We start from the raw sequence: 21134 nt of genomic DNA, 5'->3' as shown, positions 1-21134 counted from the left end.
TTTTGCAGAGGTACCTGGGTGCTGTGGCAGCTCTGCAAGGCCTGGCTTGGGGAGGGAGTGTCCCACATTCCCAGAGGTGCCCACTCATGGGCAGCTCTTTCCTTAAAGCCCCAATTCCTGGAGCCACTCCATCCCTGCAGGAGCTTTACCCATTCACCTCGCTGCTGTGGGCAATGGGGAAAGGAGTTTGGGAAGCAGCACAGAGCAGGGAAAGCCCAAAGGTGAGTGTGAAAATGAACCCTCCTCACCTTGAGGTCGCCCTGAAAAAGCACCTTGTGGCCCTCACCTGTGCTGGAGGTGGGTGTAGGGGTTTTGGGAAGGGGGAAAATCCCCCTCGTGTGGCTGGGAGCATCCTGGGTGCTGAGGAGCTGCTCTCTGACTCCTTCCTGCCCTGGAGCCAGGACCTTTGGGGGAAAATCCACCCCTGGCATGGCTGGGGAGGAGCAGGGCTGTGAGAGAGGAGTGGGTGCTGAAGGGTTAACAGGGAGTGTTTGCAGCCAGTCCCTTGTCACCAAGGAGAAGCGATCTGCGATCTGTGCTTGGGAAGGAAACAAAACACCCAGCAGGGCGATTTCCTCTCCCCAGCACCACTGCAGGGCTTGGGGCACCAGCAGGACACTGCCACCACCCCGAGTGGCAGGGAGCAAGAGGCACCAGGTGAGTGTGGCTGCCGGGGAGGTGACAGGGACAGCACAGGGACAGCCGTGTCCCCACCATCCTTCTCCCTCCCAGTCTTATGGCAGAATGTGGGGCACCCCGGGCACGGGGACACGCAGCATCCGTCCCTACCAGTCCAGCGGGCAGTACCTGTACGCCATGAAGGAGGACCTGGCAGAGTGGCTGAAGGAGCTCCATGGCCTTGACATCGAGGTGGGCACCTTCCTGGAGGTGCTGGAGACAGGGGCTGTGCTGTGCTCCCACGCCAACCACGTCACCCAGGTGGCAGGGGAGTTTGCCCAGGTGTGCCCCGAGGTGGCCAAGCACCTCCACCTGCCCTCTGCCGGTGTCACCTGCAACCTCACAGCACAGCCTGGCACCTTCCAGGCCAGGGACAATGTCTCCAACTTCATCCAGTGGTGCAGGAAGGAGATGGGGATCAAAGGTAGGATGCCAGGCCCCAGCTGTGCCACGTCTCTGTGTTTTGCCATGTGTTCCCCAAACCCAGCGCCACCCCGGCATGGGACAGCTCTGTGCGCTGGCACCCCTGAGCTGGCATCCCTTGTGCAAGTTTTCAGTGTGCTGACACGTGGCTGGAGGGTTTGCTTAGGTGTAGATATGCACAGGAGGAATGGCAAAGGAAGGGGTGGATGGCACAGATCATGCCAGGCACGGCACAATCCCAGCCCTAAGGACAGCAGGAGAAGTCCTGGCTCTGACCAAAGCATCTGTCACCCTGTCCTACCCCCATGGATGCCCAGGGAGGGGAGTGGCACAGAGCAAGACATTCTCAGGGCTCTCAGACACTGAGTTTTGTGCCTTTGGGATGCCATGAAACAGCTGCAGATGCCCAAAAGGAAAAGCTCTTTCTCCTTTATCACTTACCCCAACTCTTGTTGAACCCTGCCATATTCCTGGTGGGATGGCTCCAGCGGGGAGCACCCTTTGGGTGGGTTTTGCCTCCATCTGTGCCCCCCATCTGCTCTGTCCCCATCCCCACGTGGATGCCGTGTCCTGCCCTGCCCAGACGTGCTGATGTTCGAGACAGAGGACCTGGTGCTGAGGAAGAACGAGAAGAACTTTGTGCTGTGCCTGCTGGAGCTGGCCCGCCACGCCTCGCGCTTCGGGGTGCGCGCCCCGACCCTGGTGCAGATGGAGGAGGAGATCGAGGAGGAGCTCCGGCAGGAGATGGAGCTGCCTCCCCCAGAGCCCAGCCTGCCCCGGGCACCCAGGAGGGCACCACAGGACCTGCAGAACCTCGACCTGATGGTGCCAGGGGCAGGGGGGCATGGGGGGCATGGGGATGGGGATGGGGATGGAGGCAGGTAGGGATGGGGATGGATGGAGATGGAGATGGGCATGGAGATGGATGGGGAAGGACATGGAGATGGATGGAAATGGAAACGGAAATGGAAATGGAAATGGATGGGGATAGGCATGGGGATGGATGGGATGGGATGGGATGGGATGGGATGGGATGGGATGGGATGGGATGGGATGGGATGGGATGGGATGGGATGGGATGGGATGGGATGGGATGCGATGGGATGGGATGGGGATGATGGGGAGGAGCATGGAGATGGATGGGGATGGAATAGTGGGGCATGGGGATAAGCATGGGGATGGATGGAGATGGGCATGGAGGTGGATTGGATGGAGATGAGGATGGGGATGGATGGGGATGGATGGGGATGGGCATGGTCACCCCAGGACCTTTCCCAGCAGCCCTGATGGAGGACCCATCCCTGCCACCCTCAGGTGCAGCACCTGGTGAGCCGCTGTACCTGCCCTGTGCAGTTCCCCATGATCAAGATCTCTGAAGGGAAATACCGAGTGGGGGACTCTGACAGCCTCATCTTTGTGCGGGTGAGTCTGCTCCATCCCTGCTCCTGGGGGAAAACATCAGGAATTCTGCTCTGCCATGACCCCCTTTCCACAATCCCCCAGAAGGGTCTGTGTGGGAGCTTTGATCACTATTCCCAAAGCAGGGGAGCTCAGCCCTGTCACACATGTTGGTATGGATTTAACCACCCATGTGTGTGGGACAAACCCTGACACCCCCACAGAGCCACAGCCTGCTCTCACCCAGCTATGGGAGCACTGGGATGCTCTGAATCCATCCCCAAGCACGGCCAAAGAACTCAGCACACCACGAAGGACAGGGATTTTCCAAAAGGATCCCTCACCCTCCTTGTGGTGACAAAATAAACCTGTCAGGATGGCTGCAGGAGCTGAGCCAGGGGCGCAGCCGCCCTTTGGGACACCTGGTGTCACTTGGGGCCAGCCCAGAGCTGCCCTTTGGGACACTGGTGGCACTTGGGGCCAGCCCAGAGCTGCCCTTTGGGACACTGGTGGCACTTGGGGCCAGCCCAGAGCTCTCGAAGCCCGGCCGGGGGTGCCACCCCCAGGCTGCTGCCGGTGTCCCCTGGCACGGACATTCCCGATGTCCCCAGATCCTGCGGGAACACGTCATGGTGCGGGTCGGGGGCGGCTGGGACACGCTGGAGCATTACCTGGACAAGCACGACCCGTGTCGCTGCACGTCGCTCTGTGAGTCCCCACGTCCCCAAACCCCGCGGCTGGCTGAGGATGGGGTCTGTGCCTGGTCTCGATGCTTCTCGGAGGCTTTGGTACAGCCATGCCGAGAAATATCGGGTTTTGGGGACTTTCTTTGGTTTTGGTGGCCACTAGAGGTCATGGAAGACTTCAGGATGGAGCCGGACCCCCAAAGCCGCTTTGCAGGGAGCACAGGCACTCTCGGGGGGCTGGATGCTGACCCACGGCTGGGTGGGCTTCCCCGCGGGTGGGTGCATGGCACAGGGGCGCTGAGCCCCCCTCGCTGTCCCCGCAGCTCACAAACAAGGCCGGAAGGGCCGGAGCCCGCAGCAGCAGGTGCAGCACGAGGTGCGGCTGTGCCCGGCCGCCCGCAGCCCCCAGCCCGCCCTGCTGCTCATCAGCCGCTCCCAGAGCCCCCTGCCCCCCGTGCCCTGGGGGGGCCGCGTCCCCCCTGCCGCCCCCTCCCCGGAGCGCTGGGGTCGCCAGACGGGGGCCAGCCCTCAAACGGAGCCGGGACAGCCCCGGAGGGTCCCTTCGGGCAGGTAAGTGATGCAGAGATGCTTCGTGCCCCAAACTGAGCCGGTTTGGTAGCATATTTAGAATTTTTCCCCTCTCCCGTCTGGAGGTGCCCAGCACCAGGCGGGACCGGGGGGATGCAGCAGCTTCCGGCCCCTCCCCGCTGTCTGTCCCTGCAGGATGCGGGAGCCACCCGCTGTCCCCTTGGGGAGGCAGCCGCCACCATCCCGCTCACCGGCCCGATCCGGCTCCCCTGGGCTCGGAGCGAGGGGCCGGGCACCCACCCCGTCCCGGCTGAGCGCCCCGAACGGCGCGGGGGTGCCCAGGGCATGGCAAGGGACCAGCCCGGGGACATCATCCAGCCTGGGGACATCATCCAGCCTGGGGACATCATCCAGCCTGGGGACATCATCCATCCCGGGGACATCCAGCCCGGGGACATCATCCAGCCCGGGGACATCATCCAGCCCGGGGACATCCGGCCTGGGGACATCATCCAGCCCAGGGACATCATCCATCCCGGGGACATCATCCAGCCTGGGGACATCATCCAGCCCGGGGACATCCGGCCTGGGGACATCATCCAGCCCGGGGACATCATCCATCCCTGTGGCACCGGCACGGAGCAGGCCCGCAGCTCCCAGCCCACGGACGGCACCGGCAGCTCCGAGGAGCGCCCAGCAAGGAGGAAAATCATCTGTGCCGGCTGCCAGGCCACAGGAAACGGGGACAGCCACCGCACCCCGAGCCCCCAGTCCCCTCAAGGTCCGTGCCCCCAGTCCCCTCAAGGTCCGTGCCCCCTCCTCGCTCCGGGATGCTCCAGGAGACCCCCGGAGCCTGAAGAACCCACGGGAAGGGAGGCAGAGAGCCCTGGGCCGGGGCCGGCAGCCCTCACCCCGGAATTGCTCCAGCCAAGCCCCGAAATTGGACAGCAGCGTTAAACCCCCCCTCAAAGCCAGCCCGGCCCCTCGGCCCGCCACCCCTCAGGGCCGTTCTGTGGGGCAGTGCAGGGTCTGCGATGCTGGGGACAGTCCCCAGGGGACAGGACAGAGCCACCCAGCCCCGAGCACAAGGACTGGGGGCACCCAGGGACCTCGGGGGGCACAGGATGGCCCCGAGGGGTTCAGGGCCTGCTGTGGGCACACGCAGCCCCCCGGCTATGCCAGCGTGCTGGAGGAGCTGTCCCGCGGCCCGCAGCCCCTCCGCCCAGTGGGGATGTGGGGTCAGGTCCCCAAAACTGCCCCAGGAGCTGCCCCGGAGCTCCCGGCCCCGGGAGAGGCAGAGAGGCCGGGAATGGGGGGCCAGACCCCGGCCCCGGGAGACGCAGGGGGGCCGGGAATGGGGGGCCAGACCCCCCGGGCCAGCATCGCCACCAAGCCCCGGCGCTGCCTGAAGAAGCCCGAGCGGGTGCCCTCCATCTACAAGCTGAAGCTGCGGCCCAAGGTGCGGCCCCGGCGGGACCACAGGCCGGGCAAGCGCCCCTCGCGCATCCCCACCCCGCTGGGGCATCGGCCCCGGGGCCAGCGGCGACCCCCGGGCGCCCCCCGGGCCCCCCAGAGCGGCAGCGCCCGCCCCGAGCCCTCCCCGGGGGACAGCGGCACCTGGCTGAGCGAGGATGAGGAGGAGGAGTCGTGGGTCTGAGCCCAGCCCGAGGCACGGACAGACGGACGGACGGACAGACCGACGGAGCCCTCCCTCCGAGGGTGGGAGCCATGCTGAAGGTGAAGATGGAGCAGAACCATCCCTGGTGGGATTGCTCCCACACAGCCCGGGGGGGTTCCACCTTATTTTCACCGCTGCACCCCGTCCTTCCCAATGGATTTATTTTTCTGGTAATCCTGCTAAACAGGCACTTTTGTACTGGAAAAATCCAGCCCGAAATCGATGCTTTCTGCAGGAGGAAGGGTTTAGCCACACCTGGAGAGGGGACACCCCATCCTTGACACCCATAAAAAGCATCTCACACCTCAGTGCTCCCCACCGGCACCAGTGAGCCCCGTGTCTGACAGCTCCAAAAGCCTCCATGAGTGCTGGGGGGTCACAGGAGGGACCCTGTGATGGCTGTGGTCCCCTCAGGGGTGCTGGATGTCACCATAATTCTCCAAATTAGGGTCACAGCACAGGCACTGCTGCCCCCGAGCCCCCAGCAATGCTGTTTGTGCAATAGAAATGTGCCAAAACTCCATTTCCACTTCTTTTCTGTGTGGGTGTGGAGGGAGGAAGGATAATCCTGATGTGGGCACAGCAATCGTCCCCCTGAGAGCCCCTCAATGCCCAGGAGAGTCTCATTTTCCACGAGAGAGGATGGAGCCAGCCCCGCTTCCCTGCAGAGGAGCTGCAAATGTGAGCGCTGGGACTCAGGGAATGCAAAAACCTGCTGGCAAAAACACTCCTGAGGCCGGTACAGAACAAGGGGACAGACCTGATTTTTAATTCAATTTCAAAGAAGGAGGTGCAGGGCGTCACAGGCGGTGCAGACACCTCGGGAATCTCCAACAAGGAGTCCAGGGGGGAAAGGGAAGCCAAGTCCAGGCTTGGGATGCTCAGTGGGGCAGGAGGAGGAGGAGGAGGAGAGGGGAGCATCCTTGGTGAACCCAGCATCACCCCCAGGAGCACAGGGCAGGGACCTGGCACTGCCCTGGGCACAGCCACGGGGACATCCCAGCTTGGGACAGGCCCAGGCTGCTCTCAGCAGGACCAGGGAGGCGTTGGGTGAGTGGTAAATCTGTAGTAAGGTGTGAGTAGGGCCGCAGGGTGCTCGTGCTCCAATCCCTGCACCTGGACAGCTGGGATCTCCCTGCCTGCACCACCCACCCCTTCCTGGGCTCTGGGGAGAGGAGCTCTGTGTAGCCCTCGTTCTTCCAGGAGCTGGGAAGTGCTGTGGAAGCAGTGAGAGTTGTTGTTATTACTAATATAACTTCCTCTGTCTATAAAGTACAATAGAATATAACAATTATATTTATAACCTTTTTTTTTCTTCTTTTTTTTTCTTCAAAATACTAAATAGATGCTATAAAAACCTGTAACTAATTGTGCTATAAACTGCAGGCTACAGGGTTATAACAAACAATGTATTGGCTTAGTCGTTGATATGTGTAGTGTGAGCACTTTAGAAATGCTTTATTATTAGCATTTACCAAGGAATTTCCTTCTCAGACAATTTGGAGGGGTAAAGCTCTAGCCAGAGATCGATAAGTGGACTCAGATGTGTTAATAAATCCTGTCAGGATGAGCTTGGACAGGGAGCCAGGTTTGCCACGAAGGCAAGGGATGGTGACAAGTGCCACTGCCCTTCCTGGCTGAGATGGACTCGTGTCCCCCCATTGCCTTTCCTAATTTTTTTCCTTTTTTTTTTTTTGTTTTAAATTTTGGAGCAAGGGGTTTGATTCCCCAAGCAGGGAGGGAGGAGCAGGATGCACACCCAGCCCTGGCACAGGGATGGGGTGGTCAGAGGCACTGGAGCTCAGCTGGAGCTGCCTTGGATGGGAAGCAATTCCAAGAGCACAGTGGAGCTGTGCTGGACACCAGGCTGTGGTGGCAGAGAGAGCTTGGGTGTCCTGTTCTGATGAACGCTTCCAGCTCCTTGTGGCAGCAGGAATCACGGGGATGGTTGTGCTGGAGCATGGATCAGACTCAGATCCTGCCTCAGCAGGTGAGGATGGTGTTTCCCTGTGTCTCACAGGGACCAGCCATGGAGAAACCACGACCCTCTCGGCCTCTTGCTCTGCCTCCACCACCCCATCACCATTTCCTAGCAGGGGCTGCCCTTTGCCAGCCCACCCTGCAGGGCAGCACGCAGGCGAGCTGCGGCTCTGGTGCAAACACAAACCACAAGATTAAAAAATAATAATTAAACAATTAAAAAAAAATTTAAAAAACCCAAAACATGGGGACTCACTTTGCTATTAGGGATATGCAGAGAGAAAAAAAAAAAAACAAAGCAGGAATTCAGCTGGAAGTGCTGCTCCAGCTCCCTGTTGCTGCCGAGGCAACATCCTTGTGGGAAAACCCAGCCTGGTGGCACTGCCGGGGGCACAGGGGGCACAGGGGGGTGCCCACCTGCCCAGGACACCCCAGGGGCTGGGGTGCAAAGCTGGTCACCTGCTGAGCCCAGGAGCAGAGGTAGCAGAGGGGTGACCTGCCCAGCAAGGAGCGTTCCCAGGTTATTTGGTGCTCACAGCCTTCCTGTGCTGGGGCTGTGCTGGGGCACAGGGGGGCTCAGAGCCCTGGGAAGGCAGAACTCAGCTCCTGGGGGTGTCAGGAGCAGGACTGGAATTTACTTTCCCCCCCTTTTTTTGCTTTCATCCAGAATATCCACCTGGAGGTCTGACCTGACCAAACCTAAAGACAGCTCGTGTAATCTGGCTGCTCTGTCCTCCACAGGGAGAAATCCCACAAGGGGAAAAGCAGAGCTCCTGTTTCCCTGTGCCCCAGAGACAGAGCCATGCCCAGAACACCGGGATACAGGTGCTGGATAATTCCCTTCCAGGAGCAGGTGATGAGGCAGCACCAGGAGCTGCCCCTGTGCTGCCAGGGCAGGAACTGGCAAGGATGAAGGGACAGCCAAAAATTTGGGCACCTCCTCCACCCTCCAGTGGCATGTACAACCCCCTGGGATGGCTTTGGCCTCAAGCTCTGCAGGCTCACAGAGAGCTCAGGGCCATCCCTCACCCCTCGCTGTCCCCCTGCACCCCCTGCACCCCCTGTCCCCAAATGTCACCTCAGCAAGCCCAGAGGTGCCTCCAGCACAGCTCCCACTGCCCGGGGAGCAGAACCATCCCCGGGTTTGGGGGTCCCTGGGCAGGGGGCTCACAGGATGGTGCAGCAGAACCATCCCAGGGTTTGGGGGCTCCCTGGGCTCACATGATGGTGCAGCAGAACCATCCCCAGGTTTGGGGGGTCCCTGGGCAGGGATCTCACATGATGGTGCAGTAGAACCATCCCTGGGTTTGGGGGGTCTCTCGGCAGGGGGAGCTCACATGATGGTGCAGCAGAACCATCCCCAAATTTGGGCAGCCCTAGGGTCCCTGGGAAGGGGGCTCACAGGGTGGTGCAGCAGAACCATCCCCAGGGTTGGGGTGTCCCTGGCAGGGGTCTCCTCACATGATGGTGCAGCAGAACCATCCCCAGGTTTGGGGGGTCCCTGGGCAGGGGTCTCCTCACATGATGGTGCAGCGGTTCCTGCGCAGCGCGCCCTGGAAGCGGATGGTGGTGTGGACGTGCTTGCAGCGGGCACAGCCCACGCTCTTGAGGAGCTCGCTGAAGAGCAGCAGGATGTGCCAGTTGTACTTGGCCGAGCACTCGATGTAGCCGCACTTCCACGTCTTCTTCACCAAGTTGGAGACGTTCCAGCGCGGGATGACCCGGCCCCGCTGCAGGTCCCGCTTGTTGCCCACGATGATGATGGGCGTCTCCGAGGTGCCGATGACCCTGGGGAGGGCGGGAGGTGAGGGAGGATGGCAGGGAGGGACACAGAGGGACAGCCCACAGAGCTCAACCCATCCCCAAAGGGCTCCTGGCTGTGCCTTGCCTTGTCCCCTTGTTCCCCTCCGTGTCCAGCCACCCCTCATGTGGGAATCTACAAAATCAGAGGGTTTTGGGAAAGCTGCAAAAGGCAAGCTTCAGAGACAGCAGAACTGTGATTAGAGCTAAGCAGTAGCCATGAGATAGGTCAGCAGAAAAGTTATTTAAACTGTAGAAAAGCAAGGACAAATAGAACAATGGTGTGTCTATTAACGCTTGTCTAGAATAACTTTCTAAGCTATTTACATAAACTAATTATATAAACTTTTCTGGAAAGCTAAACTTTCCAGAAAAGTTTATCTAGAAAGATATTAGAAAGTTTGAAGCTTAATAATAGAGTTTTGTGCATTGTGTTTTAAAGCTTACAAGTAGGTCTTGTATTCAAAATAGGCAAGCATTGTTTACCAAAGGTACGTGTTCTTATAGTGATTAGATAGAACTCCTGTCAATGTGCTTTTGCTTTGTGTGATTGGTCAAAAAATTATAAAGTAAGTTGTAACATTAAGTTCTTAGTTTTCTGCTTGAGATGTGAGCTGCTAGCATCTTCTCATTGTCATAATTATGTAATGAGGTTGATGTTGGAAAATCAAACAGCTCAAAGCACATTCCAGCAGTCCTGTCCCGTTGGTGATTTGTACAAACACCCCAGCTGGTGACACCCCCATGGCACCTGCAGCTGCTCACGCAGGGCTCAGCCACAGGGGACACCTGCCTGGCTCATTAATGCACAAATCAACAGCCAGAATCAAAGCCAGATCCCAGCCAGGCTCCTCAGAGCTCTGCCAACCTTAACCCTGTTTCTTCTCTCTTGGAGTGAGAGTGAGAGGTGTGGATGTGAAGTGAAGTGAAGTGAAGTGAAGTGAAGTGAAGTGAAGTGAAGTGAAGTGTTGTTGGATGTGTTGCTGGTGTGGAATCTTACAGAAAGCAGCTAATCCTGTTTTCCTGGGAATTCTGTCAGGAATGAGGCAGGGATTTGCTCAGAGCCTTTGCTGGGCGTTTTGCAGCTCATTTTTGGGGCTGGCAGCAGAGAATCCTCCGTCCCTCCCTGGGTTCCATGGAGCAGGAATCCTGGCTTCAGAGGAGCCTGCCTGGGCTCCTGCTCCTCTCTTGGTGTTGGGGCTCCCGTCCCTGCCAAAGGGGCATTGTGCCAGTCTGGTATCTCCTCTCTGATGCCAGGATGTGCCCCCCATGGTGCAGAACTCCCTTGCCACCTCCCCAGAGCCATCCGTACCTCGTTTCCAGGATCTGCTGGCGGATGGTTTTGATGTACTCGAAGCTGTCAAAGCAGCAGATGTCATAGACCAGGATGTAGGCATGGACACTCCGGAGCCCCCTGCAGCACACATCTGCCCACTCCTGTGGGGGCACACAGGGGTCAGTCCTGGCTCTGGGCCTGGGGGATGCCCTGCCCTGTTCTGGGGGCTGCACATTGCCCCAGCACCCCTCTCTGCTCTGCCCAGACCCATCTGTGTGTGCCCCATCACCAGAGATCCCACATCCCCCCTGTCAGCCCAGGGGAGAGGTAACAGGATGTGTCAGCCCCAATTCCACTCCTGAGGGAAGATTGCAGCCTAATTCCAGCCCAGAGCTGAGCTGGGAGTGGGGCTGGATGCAGCCCCCTGCTCTGGGTGGATTCATCCTCCAGAGCTGCTAATTAGCTGTGCTAATTAGTGATGCACCCTGGTTTTTGAAGCAGGGCGGGTGAGGAGGATGCTGAGCCCCATCTGAGGGTGATGCAGCAGCAGCTCTGTGGGTCACAGGGGGAAGGTGACAGCAGCTCTGTCTGAGGGGACATGGGGACAGAAGAGGAGCAGAGGCTGCTCAGGAGCTGAGTGTGTGAGAGCAAGATGTGGATCCAGGGCAGAGGCAGGCAGGGGTGGCCTCTCTACAGCCAAAATCTGGAGCTGGAAGAAATTAATGCTGTTAGGAAACCCTTGGGTTTCTGGGAACAACTGGATTTTTTTTTTTTTTTTTTCCATGCCATGAGTGAAAATCTGCCTCACTTCAGGCACTTTCCCATCCCAGCAGTGGGACTGGGAATGGCAGCCCCTGCAGGCAGCACTGCAAAACCTTCCTGGGTGCCTTGCAAAGGAGAAAGACTCTCCAGGGAGGAAAGGCATCACTCGTCCCTGAGCAAACCCCCTCAGAGCCATGAATCAGCCTTTCCCGAGGTTATATCAGAATGAGGAGGGGAAAGGGGAGTTTTGGGATGTGGGTTTATCTCTGTCACAGGGGGCAGCAGGGGAAGGAGGGGGCAGAGGGACACAGCCCCTCCCTGCCCACCCAGGGGAGATGCTGGGGAGATCCTGGGGCTCAGAGATGCAGGAGGATGGAGCAGCAGCCTCGGGGCTCCTCTGAGCCCTGATACACCAGGGAGACAAAGAACTTCAGCTATTTCACCGTGCTGGGGGCAGCTCTGCCCTGTCAGGGTGGTTTTCCTCAGCAGTGCAGGTCTCCTGGGATGTTTGAGCGTTGCACTGCAGGAGCAGCGTGTCAGAGAGGCACTGGCTCCTGTTCCCCTTGCAGGACAGCACTGCAGGGATGCTGCTCCTGGCACAGAGCTGAGTCCAGGATGTTTCCCTGCAGACAGAGCTTTATCCCTCTCCTTTCCCCTCAGAGCCACCCCTCCGATCACCCTCTGTTCCCTGGAAACCTCCATCTGCTCCCACTGGCACCTCCTCTGGGGTGCAGCAAGGCAGGGAGTTAATGGAGTGTGTGAGCATTGGCTGCTGTGTCAATAAATTACCCTTTGCTATTTCAGGCTCTTTCTCACGCTGACCTTTCCTTCCCTGCGCTCACCCATTAATTTTTAAACCTTCTCCTCGCCCCTGGAGTGCTCATTTCACCTCCTGCCTGATGGTACAGGTGCTCTTGGAGCACTACATGGCCCCTGTGACCCCGGCCCTGCTGGGGACGGGGACACTGTGACTAATTGTGGCCCCACTGGTGGCACTGTAGCCACAGCTGGGAACCTGCAGCTCCTTTCCCCTCAGTGCTGACACAACCTGTGTCCCTGGGACTATGGCATGAGCTTAACATCTCCTTTTCTCCATTAACTCCACCCAGAAGTTGTTGGCACTGGTGGCAATGCTTTCCAACTCCACACTGCTTTTTGGGGGGTTTGGAAGAACCTGAGGGGGTGGAGGAGGAGCTGGTGGGTTCAGAGCTCCAGAACAAGCCCAGGCAATGATGGAGGGGACAATGACCACTCCCAGGAAGGGACAGGCCCTGCCTGGCTTGGGCAGTGGGTGCATCAGGGCTCCAGGAACCCCTGGTGTCACCCACATGTTCTGCTGTTGGCTCTGACACTGGGTCAGCCATAGTGGGGTATCTAATCCCAGTTTGGGCTCTGGCTTTTGTGGAGTTCAATTAATCATTGTTCTGAGATCTTCCTTGATGGGGAGGGGCCTTATTGGCATCTTGGGCTTGTGACAGCTCAGTTGCTTTTTAACCTTAGTTACTTGGATAGCACGTGAGCACTCTTTATGCCGTTATAAAGTTACTTTGGGTCTCCTGTATGACCACAGGATTTACCAGCCCTAGATTTGCTATGGCTCAGTCAAGGACTGGATCCCAGTGCTCCAGGACCCCAGCTGGATCCCAGCTGTGGGCAATGCCAAGCCACACTCTTTGGAGGGAGTGGGATGCCACCTCTCTTGTGTTTGCTGCCACCAAACTTTAGAGCACACTTTATCCTGAACCTGCTCAGCGGGATCCATGAGGACACAACCCCTCATTTAGCAACCAAATGCTGACATGGAGAGAGGGACAAACATCCCCCAAAAAGGCAGAGCCGCAACCCCACAGATTCCAACAGCAAAACCCCACCACAGGGGGGTTCACCCAGACCCGCAGAGGCGGAGGAGCCCTCGGGTGCCCCCGTACCTGCAGGGTGTTGACAGGGAAGGCGGTGATGGGGGGAAAGTCCATGATCTGCAGGTCGTGCACGTGGCCGTTCATGACCACGGCGGGCAGGTAGACGCGGCGGGCCGTGGTGGGCACGCACACCTCGCTGAACTCGTTGTACAGGAACTGCCGGACTATGGCGCTCTTGCCCACGCCCTGCGCTCCCAGCACGGCGATCTTGAAGGTTGCCACCATCCCGCCGCGCTCCGGCCCCGGTGCTGCCCCCGCGGTGCCGAGGCTGCATATTCCCGGGCAGGGGGCCTCAGCCCCATTCAGGATGCATTTTCCCGTCGGGGCTCCCCGTCACTGCAAGGCCAAGGAGAAGCTGGTCAGCTCTGAGAGACACCCTGGGGTTGCACGGGTGATGCTTCAGGGGGTGTTTATTCCAGCAGGAGCTGGCAATGTACCGAGGGGCTTTGGCGCTGCAGGACCTCAGAGTTCTCCTTGAACCTCCTGCCCCAGCAGCCAAGGAGAGGCAGGATTCCAGGATTTATTCCAGGAATAAAGTGGACTTTATTCCAGGAAGGTTCTCACAGGCACATTCAGCCCTTTCAGCACCACAACAAGGAAAAGCTCTGTCTTTGCTCAGGGTCCCAGCCTGTGCGGGGCCACTGACACCAGCTGTCCCTTCCCGGTGCTGTCCCAAGCTGGAGAATCCATCTTGCCTGGGTTTGGACAGCTGGAATTGCCTTTAGCTGGCGGGGGGACATCGCTGAGCGCCTGCGAGCGACAGCTTGAGCGTTTCCTCTCAGCCTTGGAGCGGCTGGGCAATTAACTTGATGGGGACTCATTTAGCAGCCGGCTGACAGGGTGAGCCCAGAGCCGCCCCGGGGCAGGGCCCACGTTTAGGGGGACACGGGGGGATAACCCACACACAGGGAGCTGAGCCTGAGGAGCCCAAACACCGCTGGCACCGGGAGCTGTGATGGGGACAGGAGAGGGATGGGCCCCACTCTCACTGGTTCCCATCCCTAGGAAGCAGCTTGTGCTTTATCCCAAAGTGTGGATGCTCTGACCAATTTCTGATGCTCTGGCCCATTTTCCCTGCACCATCCCCGAAGCGCAGGGCAGCAGCGGAAAGTGTCAGGTTCAAACACCTTGTTGTGGCTGTTTGATGGAGGTTATTTACCCCAGGGGGAGCTTGGGCACAGCGGTTCCTATTGCTGGGTGCTGGAGTGGCCGAGCTCCCCGGGATCCCTTCCCTGGGCCATGGCTCACACCACCCTCACCTTCCTCACGCCAGGACCAAGGACCATGTCCCCCCGGGGTGCTGGCACTGTCCCCGGGATGCTGCCTGTCCCCAGCCCCGCAGTGGGGATGTTTCTGTGCCTGATGCAGGGAAATGGGGGTGCAGGAGCCCCCAGGCCAGTCCCTGCCAGGGCCTTTCTCTGCCAGCACACAGCACTGTCACTGCAGGTCCGGGGGGCCACCCTGCTGCAGGGACAGCCCCGTCCCCACAAACCCTTCCTCCTCTGCGGGGCCGGAGCGTGATGGAGCCACACAGCTGGAAACCAGAGCCTCGCTGGAACTGGGGCACGGGCTGAGCCCGCTCTGCCTCCGCCAGAACCTCACCGCCCCCTGTGCTGGCCCGAGGGGACACTGCACCCCAAAAACATCACAGCCCGACCTGGTGGCGCCCGGCCCTACAGGCAGCTGCTGTGGGAAACTGAGGCACAGCGGGGGGACCCTTCGGGGCACCCCTCGGTGGGGTGGTGGGGCAGGGACCGTCCCCGGTCCTCGGGCGCTCAGCACCAGGCTCGGGCCGGGCTCCGCGGGCTGCAGGGCCGGGCGGGGGCTCCAGGGGGCTCCGGGAAGGGCGGCCCCGGCCCCCGCGGAGACCTTGGCCACTCTGCCACGCCTGGGGCACTGCAAGGAGCGACCCCTGAGCCCCGCAGGGCGGGGACAGCGTCCCGCACCCCACATCCCGCACTCCCCATCCTTCACCCCACATCCCGCACCCCACATGCCTCACCCCACATGCCTCACCCCACATCCCTCACTGCACATCCCTCACTCCACATCCTTCACCCCACATCCCGCACCCCACATGCCTCACCCCACATCCCTCGCACCACATCCCTCACCCCACATCCCGCATCCCACATCCCTCACCCCACATCCCGCATCCCACATCCCTCACCCCACATCCTGCACCCCACATCCCTCACCCCATATCCCTCAGCCCCCGTTCCCCGCACCCCTCGCATCCAGACCCTCCCGGGGATGCTCCGGCCGCGCTGGGCAGCGCAGCACCCCCGGCCCGCGGTGTCGCTGGGGCTGGAGGGGATCGGGGGATGCCGAGGGGGGTTGACACCCGCACCCCCGTTCCGGCCGGCGAAGGGGAGCGGAGAGCCCCGGCGCTCAACTTTCCCCCTTGTCCCCTCATGCCATCCACCCCTGCCCTGCCCAGCGGTAACTTTGCCCCCGTCCTGCCCTTCCCGGCCGATCCCCGTACCTGGCAGCGGCGGCCCGGGCCGGCGGCGCCCCGGCGGGCGGCGGAGCCATGCGGCGAGCCCGGCTGCAGAGCCCCGGCCCGGCCCGGCCCCCGCCCGGCGCGGCCACACCGGGGGGAGCGGAGAGCCCGGCCGGGGCACGGCGGGGGGAGCCGGGCAGGGATGGAGGCGGTGGGATGGCGGGGATGCCCGGGCGGGAGGCGGGCAGCGCCCGGGGAGGGATGGAGGGAGGGAAGGAGGCAGAGCTCAGGCAGGGATGCGGGCAGCGCCCGGCGAGGGAAGGAGGCTCTGCCCAGGCAGGGATGCGGAGGATGCCCGGGAAGGATGCGGGCAGTGCCCTGGAGGGAAGGAGGCAGCACCCGGGAAAGGAGGCAGGCAATGCACAGAGCGAGCCGCAGGAATCCAGCAGAGACACCGGCTTCTCCCGGGGCTCTGGGGAGGCGCCGATGGGAAAAGACCCTCCCATGTCCCCCCTGCAGTGTGCTGGGTGCAGCGGCGTCACCCCTTCCCTCCCCGGCGGCTCCGGGCTCTCATGCCCGCCCCGGACGGGTCCCCCGGGCCGGAGCCCCTCGGGGGAGGAAGGCAGGAGCCCTCCCGGGGACTCTTTCCCTCCTCCTCCGGCTGCTCGCTGTGCTCCGGGCACATCGTTTCACCTCCGGGGACGGGGGCTGCTCTGTGCCCGGGGGTCCCTGAGCCTGGGCTGCCCGCAGAGCCCCCCAAAGGAGGGACATTTCTGTTGCAGTGCCTGCGTTTTTGGGTCACCCCGCACGGAGCCTTTACCTGCGTGCTGGACAGAGGGAAGACGCTGCCTGCACCTCCAGGACCATGGTCCAAACCCCCGGGACACGCTGCTGATGGAGTCCCTGCGCCCCTCTGCTGCTCGGAACAGCCCCCAAAGGCCACCCGGGCTGGCTGTGACACCGGCGAGCACCGAGGTGTCTGCACAGGGCTGGCGGCGATCGCACGGGCTCGGCCGGGCTCCCCCCAGCCTCGTCAGCACCTTCGGCTGGGAGAGAACATCATCTCCGGGCTGAGGAGGGGGTGCAGGGGCAAACACAACGCCAATCCCTCCTGGGGACAAGGGGGCAGCAGACACAGCCCCGCGGCTGGGGGGCACAAGGACACTGGCACAGCCTTGGTACAGGCAAAGGGGGTCACAGCCCCGGCAGGGATCGGGGCGTTATTTCCCTGCAGAGATGCTCAGAGATGCAGATATTTGTGTGTCCCTGGGGTTTCCAGCAGCCCCGGACGCTGCTCCCCATCCCCGCACGGCCACGGAGCAGCTGCGAGCCCCGGAATGTCTCGGGCAGAGCGCGGGGACCGCGCTGCTCATGAACTCTCCCGCACAATCCAGGCTCCAGCCTCGCGGCTATTTTTAGCAGTTCCCTCCGAGATGCTCTTCAGTTGCAGTTTAATGTGTGAAATTTAATATACGAGGAGCTGGGGGGAGGGGAGTGGGGCTGGATCCCGGCACGTCCCTGCTGGCTGCGAGGTTTATCCCAGTCTGAGCAACACGAGTGCAAGGCAAACCTCAAATCATCCATCCAAGAGTTCCTCTGGGTCCTGATGTGCAGGTGGCAGCTGGGGACAGGCAGAGCTGGTGGCTGTGGTCAGCTCCTGCCTCAGCCAGATCCAAAACCCTCCCCTGAATCCCCCACAGCCCATCATGGGCTCAGGGGTTGCTGGCACCGAGCAGGATGGGTGTGAGGCCAGTGGGAGCACAGGGATTTTGGGGAGCCCACTCAGCACAGCAGGATTTGCCCCAGCTCCAGCCAGAGCAGCAAGGAACAGCTCAGGAGGTCCCTGTCCCACAGTGTGGCCTCAGGAACAGGGAAAGCTGTGAGGACCAATCCCTCCTGGCAGCTCCCAGCTCAGGGAGCATCACCTGTGTCCCCTGAGCCCCTGGGTGACACTGCTGATGACAAACCCAGCTCCCAGGGGGTTGGTGGGAAATCCACAGCAAATCTGCAAACCCACAGCAGCAGCAAAACACAGTTTATTCTCGAGGAGCCTCTGGCAGAACAGGGAGGGAGGATGAAACCTTTCCTTTGCCACAGGACAGCAGCAGACAGGGCAGAGCCCCGAGATCCCACAGCAGCTCTTGTTCCTGTGGGGCCAAATGCTGCTCCAGGCCCATCCCCAGCAGGGAATGATGATCCCATCCCAAACCAGAGATGGATGAAGGGACACAACAGCAAGGTCAGGGACCCCAAGCCAGCCTGACATTGCTGTTAACTGACACGTGCACCTGCTTCCAACACTGTTTGATGTGGTACCTGCCCTCCACAGAGGGTGGAAGCTCACAAAATTCCAGGGGCTGCTCAGCCAAGGCTGGGCAGGGTGAGGGAAAAGGCTGCCCTGCTCCAGAGAAACACTCCCCAAACCTGCTGTGTGTTCTGCTGGATTTCTGGCCAGTTCAGGCACTGAGCTTGGCTCTGGCCTGCCACAGGGGTTTTGCAGCCCAACCCATCTTGCTTGAGATGAAGAGATGGCAAAGCCCTCTGAAAAACAGCACCAGTGCAAAGCAATCCAAACACATCACTGACTCCCAGGATTTTACCATTCCCCCACAGGGAAAACAGGTCACACCACACACAGCCCCCCTGGAGCCCCAGAAGGGCTAAATGGGTACATCCATTTTCTGTTTCTCATCTGCATCTGTCCCTGCTGCCCCTTGAGATGAGAAGCAGCTGTTGGAGCACCAAGGGAACTCGCTGCCTCCTCCTCCTGCAAGCCCCACATTTAGGGGGTCTGTGCTGTAGAAGTGCCTGGTGGAAAAAGAAGCCTGGTGAGCAAAATCTCCTTCCCAGCAAATGCAGCCTCCAGCCCTGGGCAGAGCCAGCAGCAGGGGAATGGATCCTCTCCCCATTCCCACAGAGCCACACGCAGCCAGAGCCTCGTGGAAATGACTTTATTGACACGGAGGGCAGGGAAAGCCTGAAGAGCAACACGAACGGGAACACTCCAACGAGCAGGGGCGGAGGGAGCGGCACCGACCCTGCCCCGGGCTGGCACACCCACCCCAAAAGCTGGGAAGGAATTTGGCAAGGGAAGGGGGCACTCAGCAACCCCTCCCCACGTCCAAGCTGTGCTCTCCTCCCTGCCCCACACAGCATCAGTGCCGCTGGCGCTTCCTTAATTGCTCTGTTAATGATTTTTACACCGCACCCGCAGGGCTCGGAGCAAATCCCCTCCCAGCACGCTGGGCAAGGCTCAAGGGCTGGGCTGCTCCAGCTCTGCCCCACTTTCTTCCCCCCAGCCAGAGCCCAGGGGTTCCTACACAGGCACACACCTTCCTCAGGGTCCTCTGAGGCTGGAGCCTCTCCCAGGACACTGAGACCTTTTCCCAGCACCGGGTTCTTGGCTGCAGCCAGTGCCAAAGCCCTGATGAACGATCTCCCACCGTGAAACATTTACTGACTCTGAAAGTGGCGTCTAAAAGGACAACAGGGGGGGTTGCTACACGCAAGAGCTTTGTTAGCTGGGGTGGAAATGTCCAAGCATGCTGGGGAGGGAGAGGCTGGTCTGGAGTGGGGTTGGATTAAGCAGGACAAGCTATGGATGGAGCAGGGACATGCAGGAGGCTTTGCTTTCACTGCTGGTGCTGCAGCACTGAGTGGATGCAATGGGGTGAATCCACAGCTGTGGACTGGAAGGGAAACAATCCTGGCTCTAAGGGACAGCTTGGAAAACAGGGGCCAGGGCATGGGGCTGCTTGGGACTCAGAGCAGGAACCTGGCTGGCTCTGGACACTGTGCTGGGCACAAAGAGTGGAGCTGCCAAAAGGAGAAACCCTTCCATGGCCTGCTCCACCCAGCCCAGCTGAAGCTGAGTGCCCCAGGCAGGCCGGGAGCAAACAGTGCCAGGCCCAAAGCATCTCCCACCATGCCCAGCCTGGGCTCTGGGGGCAACAGGGACAGCCACTGCACTCCCCTGGCATCCTGGGGCACTGCCAGCAGCAGCCCCTCTCCGTGGGGGCCTGGGTGATGCTGCAGCCCCACGGGGGAAGTGGCAGTGCCACATCTGGATGTGCCAGGGCCAGCACTGGGAGAGGGGGGCACAGCTCAGGGATGGCTGAGGAGGCAGCTTGGCCTCAGCAGGCACAGAAAGAACGGGAGGAAGAGGGGCTGCACATGGGTGAGGATGCAGAGACCACACCTGGAGCCTTCTGCTCTAAGAACAGGCTCATTTCCTTCATTTCGTCACCCCTGCCCTGTTACCCATCCAGGCCTGCAGCTCCTCCCCACACTAAAGCAGCCTCAAATCACCAGCTGATGAGGCAGGGAGATGGCTGGAGTGAAAACACCATAGAAGCCAGCACAAGAGTAATAAAAACCCCTCCTTAGGGCTCCATCCCCCTCCTAGGACCCCACTGATGGCTCTGTTCCTAATTCCCCGAGGCTGTGCTCACCCTGCTAGAGCCCCACGTCCCTGCAGGGCTCCCAAGACTTCCTTGCAATCACCTTCCCTTTAAGCCAATTACAATAGAAAAACTAAAAAAAAAAAAAAGTATAAAAATATAAAATAAAGTGCAGTGTTATGTTTTCGACACTTTTGCCTTGTTTTAATCAGCAGACGTGTGGTTTTTGCTCGGTGTTTTTTCGTTTTTCCAATGAGCAGTTATTTTACAAAATCCAAACTACACCTAAAGCCATTTAGAAAACACTGAACATTGGCACAAAATGGGAGAGAAGCCCACGAGAACGGATGAGTGAGGGGCGAGGGGCACATGGGAGTAGTCTGAAGCAGTGGTTACAAACTCCATGGACGCTAAAAATACCAAAGGGGTTTGTTCCCTATCATCATCAGCACGTGGATACTAATTGCTACCTTGTTTAATCAGTGCCTTTGACTGCAATCCTACACATGAATACAGCTGCTTCCAGTTAGGAGTGCTCTTCCCTGCGCTGGCGGTGAAGGAGGCTCTGGGGACCCCTTTTCCCCCCTCCTCCTTCTGCAGGGTGAGGCACAGGCTCCACCTCCTGTTAGTTTTTCAAGATGGCATCGTAGGCCTGGTAGATGTACTGGGACACTTCTGGAGCTCGGCATTTCAGGGAGAGCTGTGGAGAGGAGAGGAGATGTTAGTGCTGGAGTTCCTGCCACAAGGGAATGGTTGGACATGGCTGCTGACAATCACACTGAATATCTGTCCTGCTTTCTTCATAATTAACCTCAAAGTGCCCTTTCAGAGCTTGCTGAAAGCAGGAGGAAAACAAAAGCAAACTCCCACATTCTCAGCAAATGTAGGCGGCCCCACAGGCAGGAGAAGAAGGGGACAGGATCCCAAACTGAGACAAGGGACCTGTGCTTGTGGCTGCAAATCACAGCACTAAACCCAAGGGCTTCTAAAGATCTGCTGCTCAGTCCTGATGGACACAAACTTGGCTGTCACTCCTCTCTAAAGCAAAGATCAGGCTGAGACCAGGCTTGCAGCATCAAACCTTGTGCAAACACTCTAAATCACCTTCCAACGCTCACATCCGCCCCGCAGCTCCCCAGACCACACATTTCTCTTGGAACTCC

General features: G+C 59.9%; 3 protein-coding genes across 8 annotated transcripts in view; 1 reads left to right on the top strand and 2 right to left on the bottom strand.

The window, feature by feature from the left end:
* Positions 1-414: 414 nt before the first annotated feature.
* GAS2L2 (growth arrest specific 2 like 2) lies at positions 415-7614 on the top strand. Its single transcript, XM_074557323.1, has 8 exons — positions 415-657; positions 733-1102; positions 1685-1926; positions 2416-2523; positions 3111-3207; positions 3509-3755; positions 3909-4266; positions 4318-7614. The coding sequence occupies exons 1-8, from the start codon at positions 430-432 to the stop codon at positions 5368-5370; spliced, it is 2703 nt and encodes a 900-aa protein (XP_074413424.1). The 5' UTR covers positions 415-429; the 3' UTR covers positions 5371-7614.
* On the bottom strand, positions 6134-16697 carry RASL10B (RAS like family 10 member B). Of its 3 annotated transcripts, none has more exons than XR_012583502.1 (5): positions 16392-16697; positions 13138-13464; positions 10484-10608; positions 8801-9159; positions 6134-8619 (listed from the first exon to the last, which is right to left on the bottom strand). XR_012583502.1 is itself a non-coding variant. In XM_074556972.1 (5 exons), exons 2-4 carry the CDS (start codon positions 13351-13353, stop codon positions 8889-8891), a joined length of 612 nt encoding a protein of 203 aa, XP_074413073.1. In that variant the 5' UTR covers positions 13354-13464; positions 15614-16205; the 3' UTR covers positions 6134-8619; positions 8860-8888. The 3 variants fall into 3 exon arrangements, 1 of the variants encoding a protein (XP_074413073.1); XR_012583501.1 differs by lacking the exon at positions 16392-16697 and adding an exon at positions 15614-16202; XM_074556972.1 differs by lacking the exon at positions 16392-16697 and adding an exon at positions 15614-16205 and having other exon boundaries at positions 8860-9159.
* A 1810-nt stretch (positions 16698-18507) lies between these two features.
* Positions 18508-21134, bottom strand: part of AP2B1 (adaptor related protein complex 2 subunit beta 1) — an 81606-nt gene continuing 78979 nt past the window's right edge. For all 4 annotated transcript variants that reach the window (XM_074556964.1, XM_074556967.1, XM_074556965.1 and 1 more), the window contains one exon: positions 18508-20671. In XM_074556964.1, the coding sequence (XP_074413065.1) occupies positions 20597-20671 (75 nt within the window). In that variant the 3' untranslated portion in view covers positions 18508-20596. The remainder of the gene's footprint in view (positions 20672-21134) is intronic.

The sequence above is a fragment of the Zonotrichia albicollis genome, chromosome 22 (assembly GCF_047830755.1).
Source record: "Zonotrichia albicollis isolate bZonAlb1 chromosome 22, bZonAlb1.hap1, whole genome shotgun sequence".
NCBI classification, from domain to species: Eukaryota; Metazoa; Chordata; class Aves; order Passeriformes; family Passerellidae; genus Zonotrichia; species Zonotrichia albicollis.
This window is presented reverse-complemented; position numbering and strand designations above follow the sequence as displayed.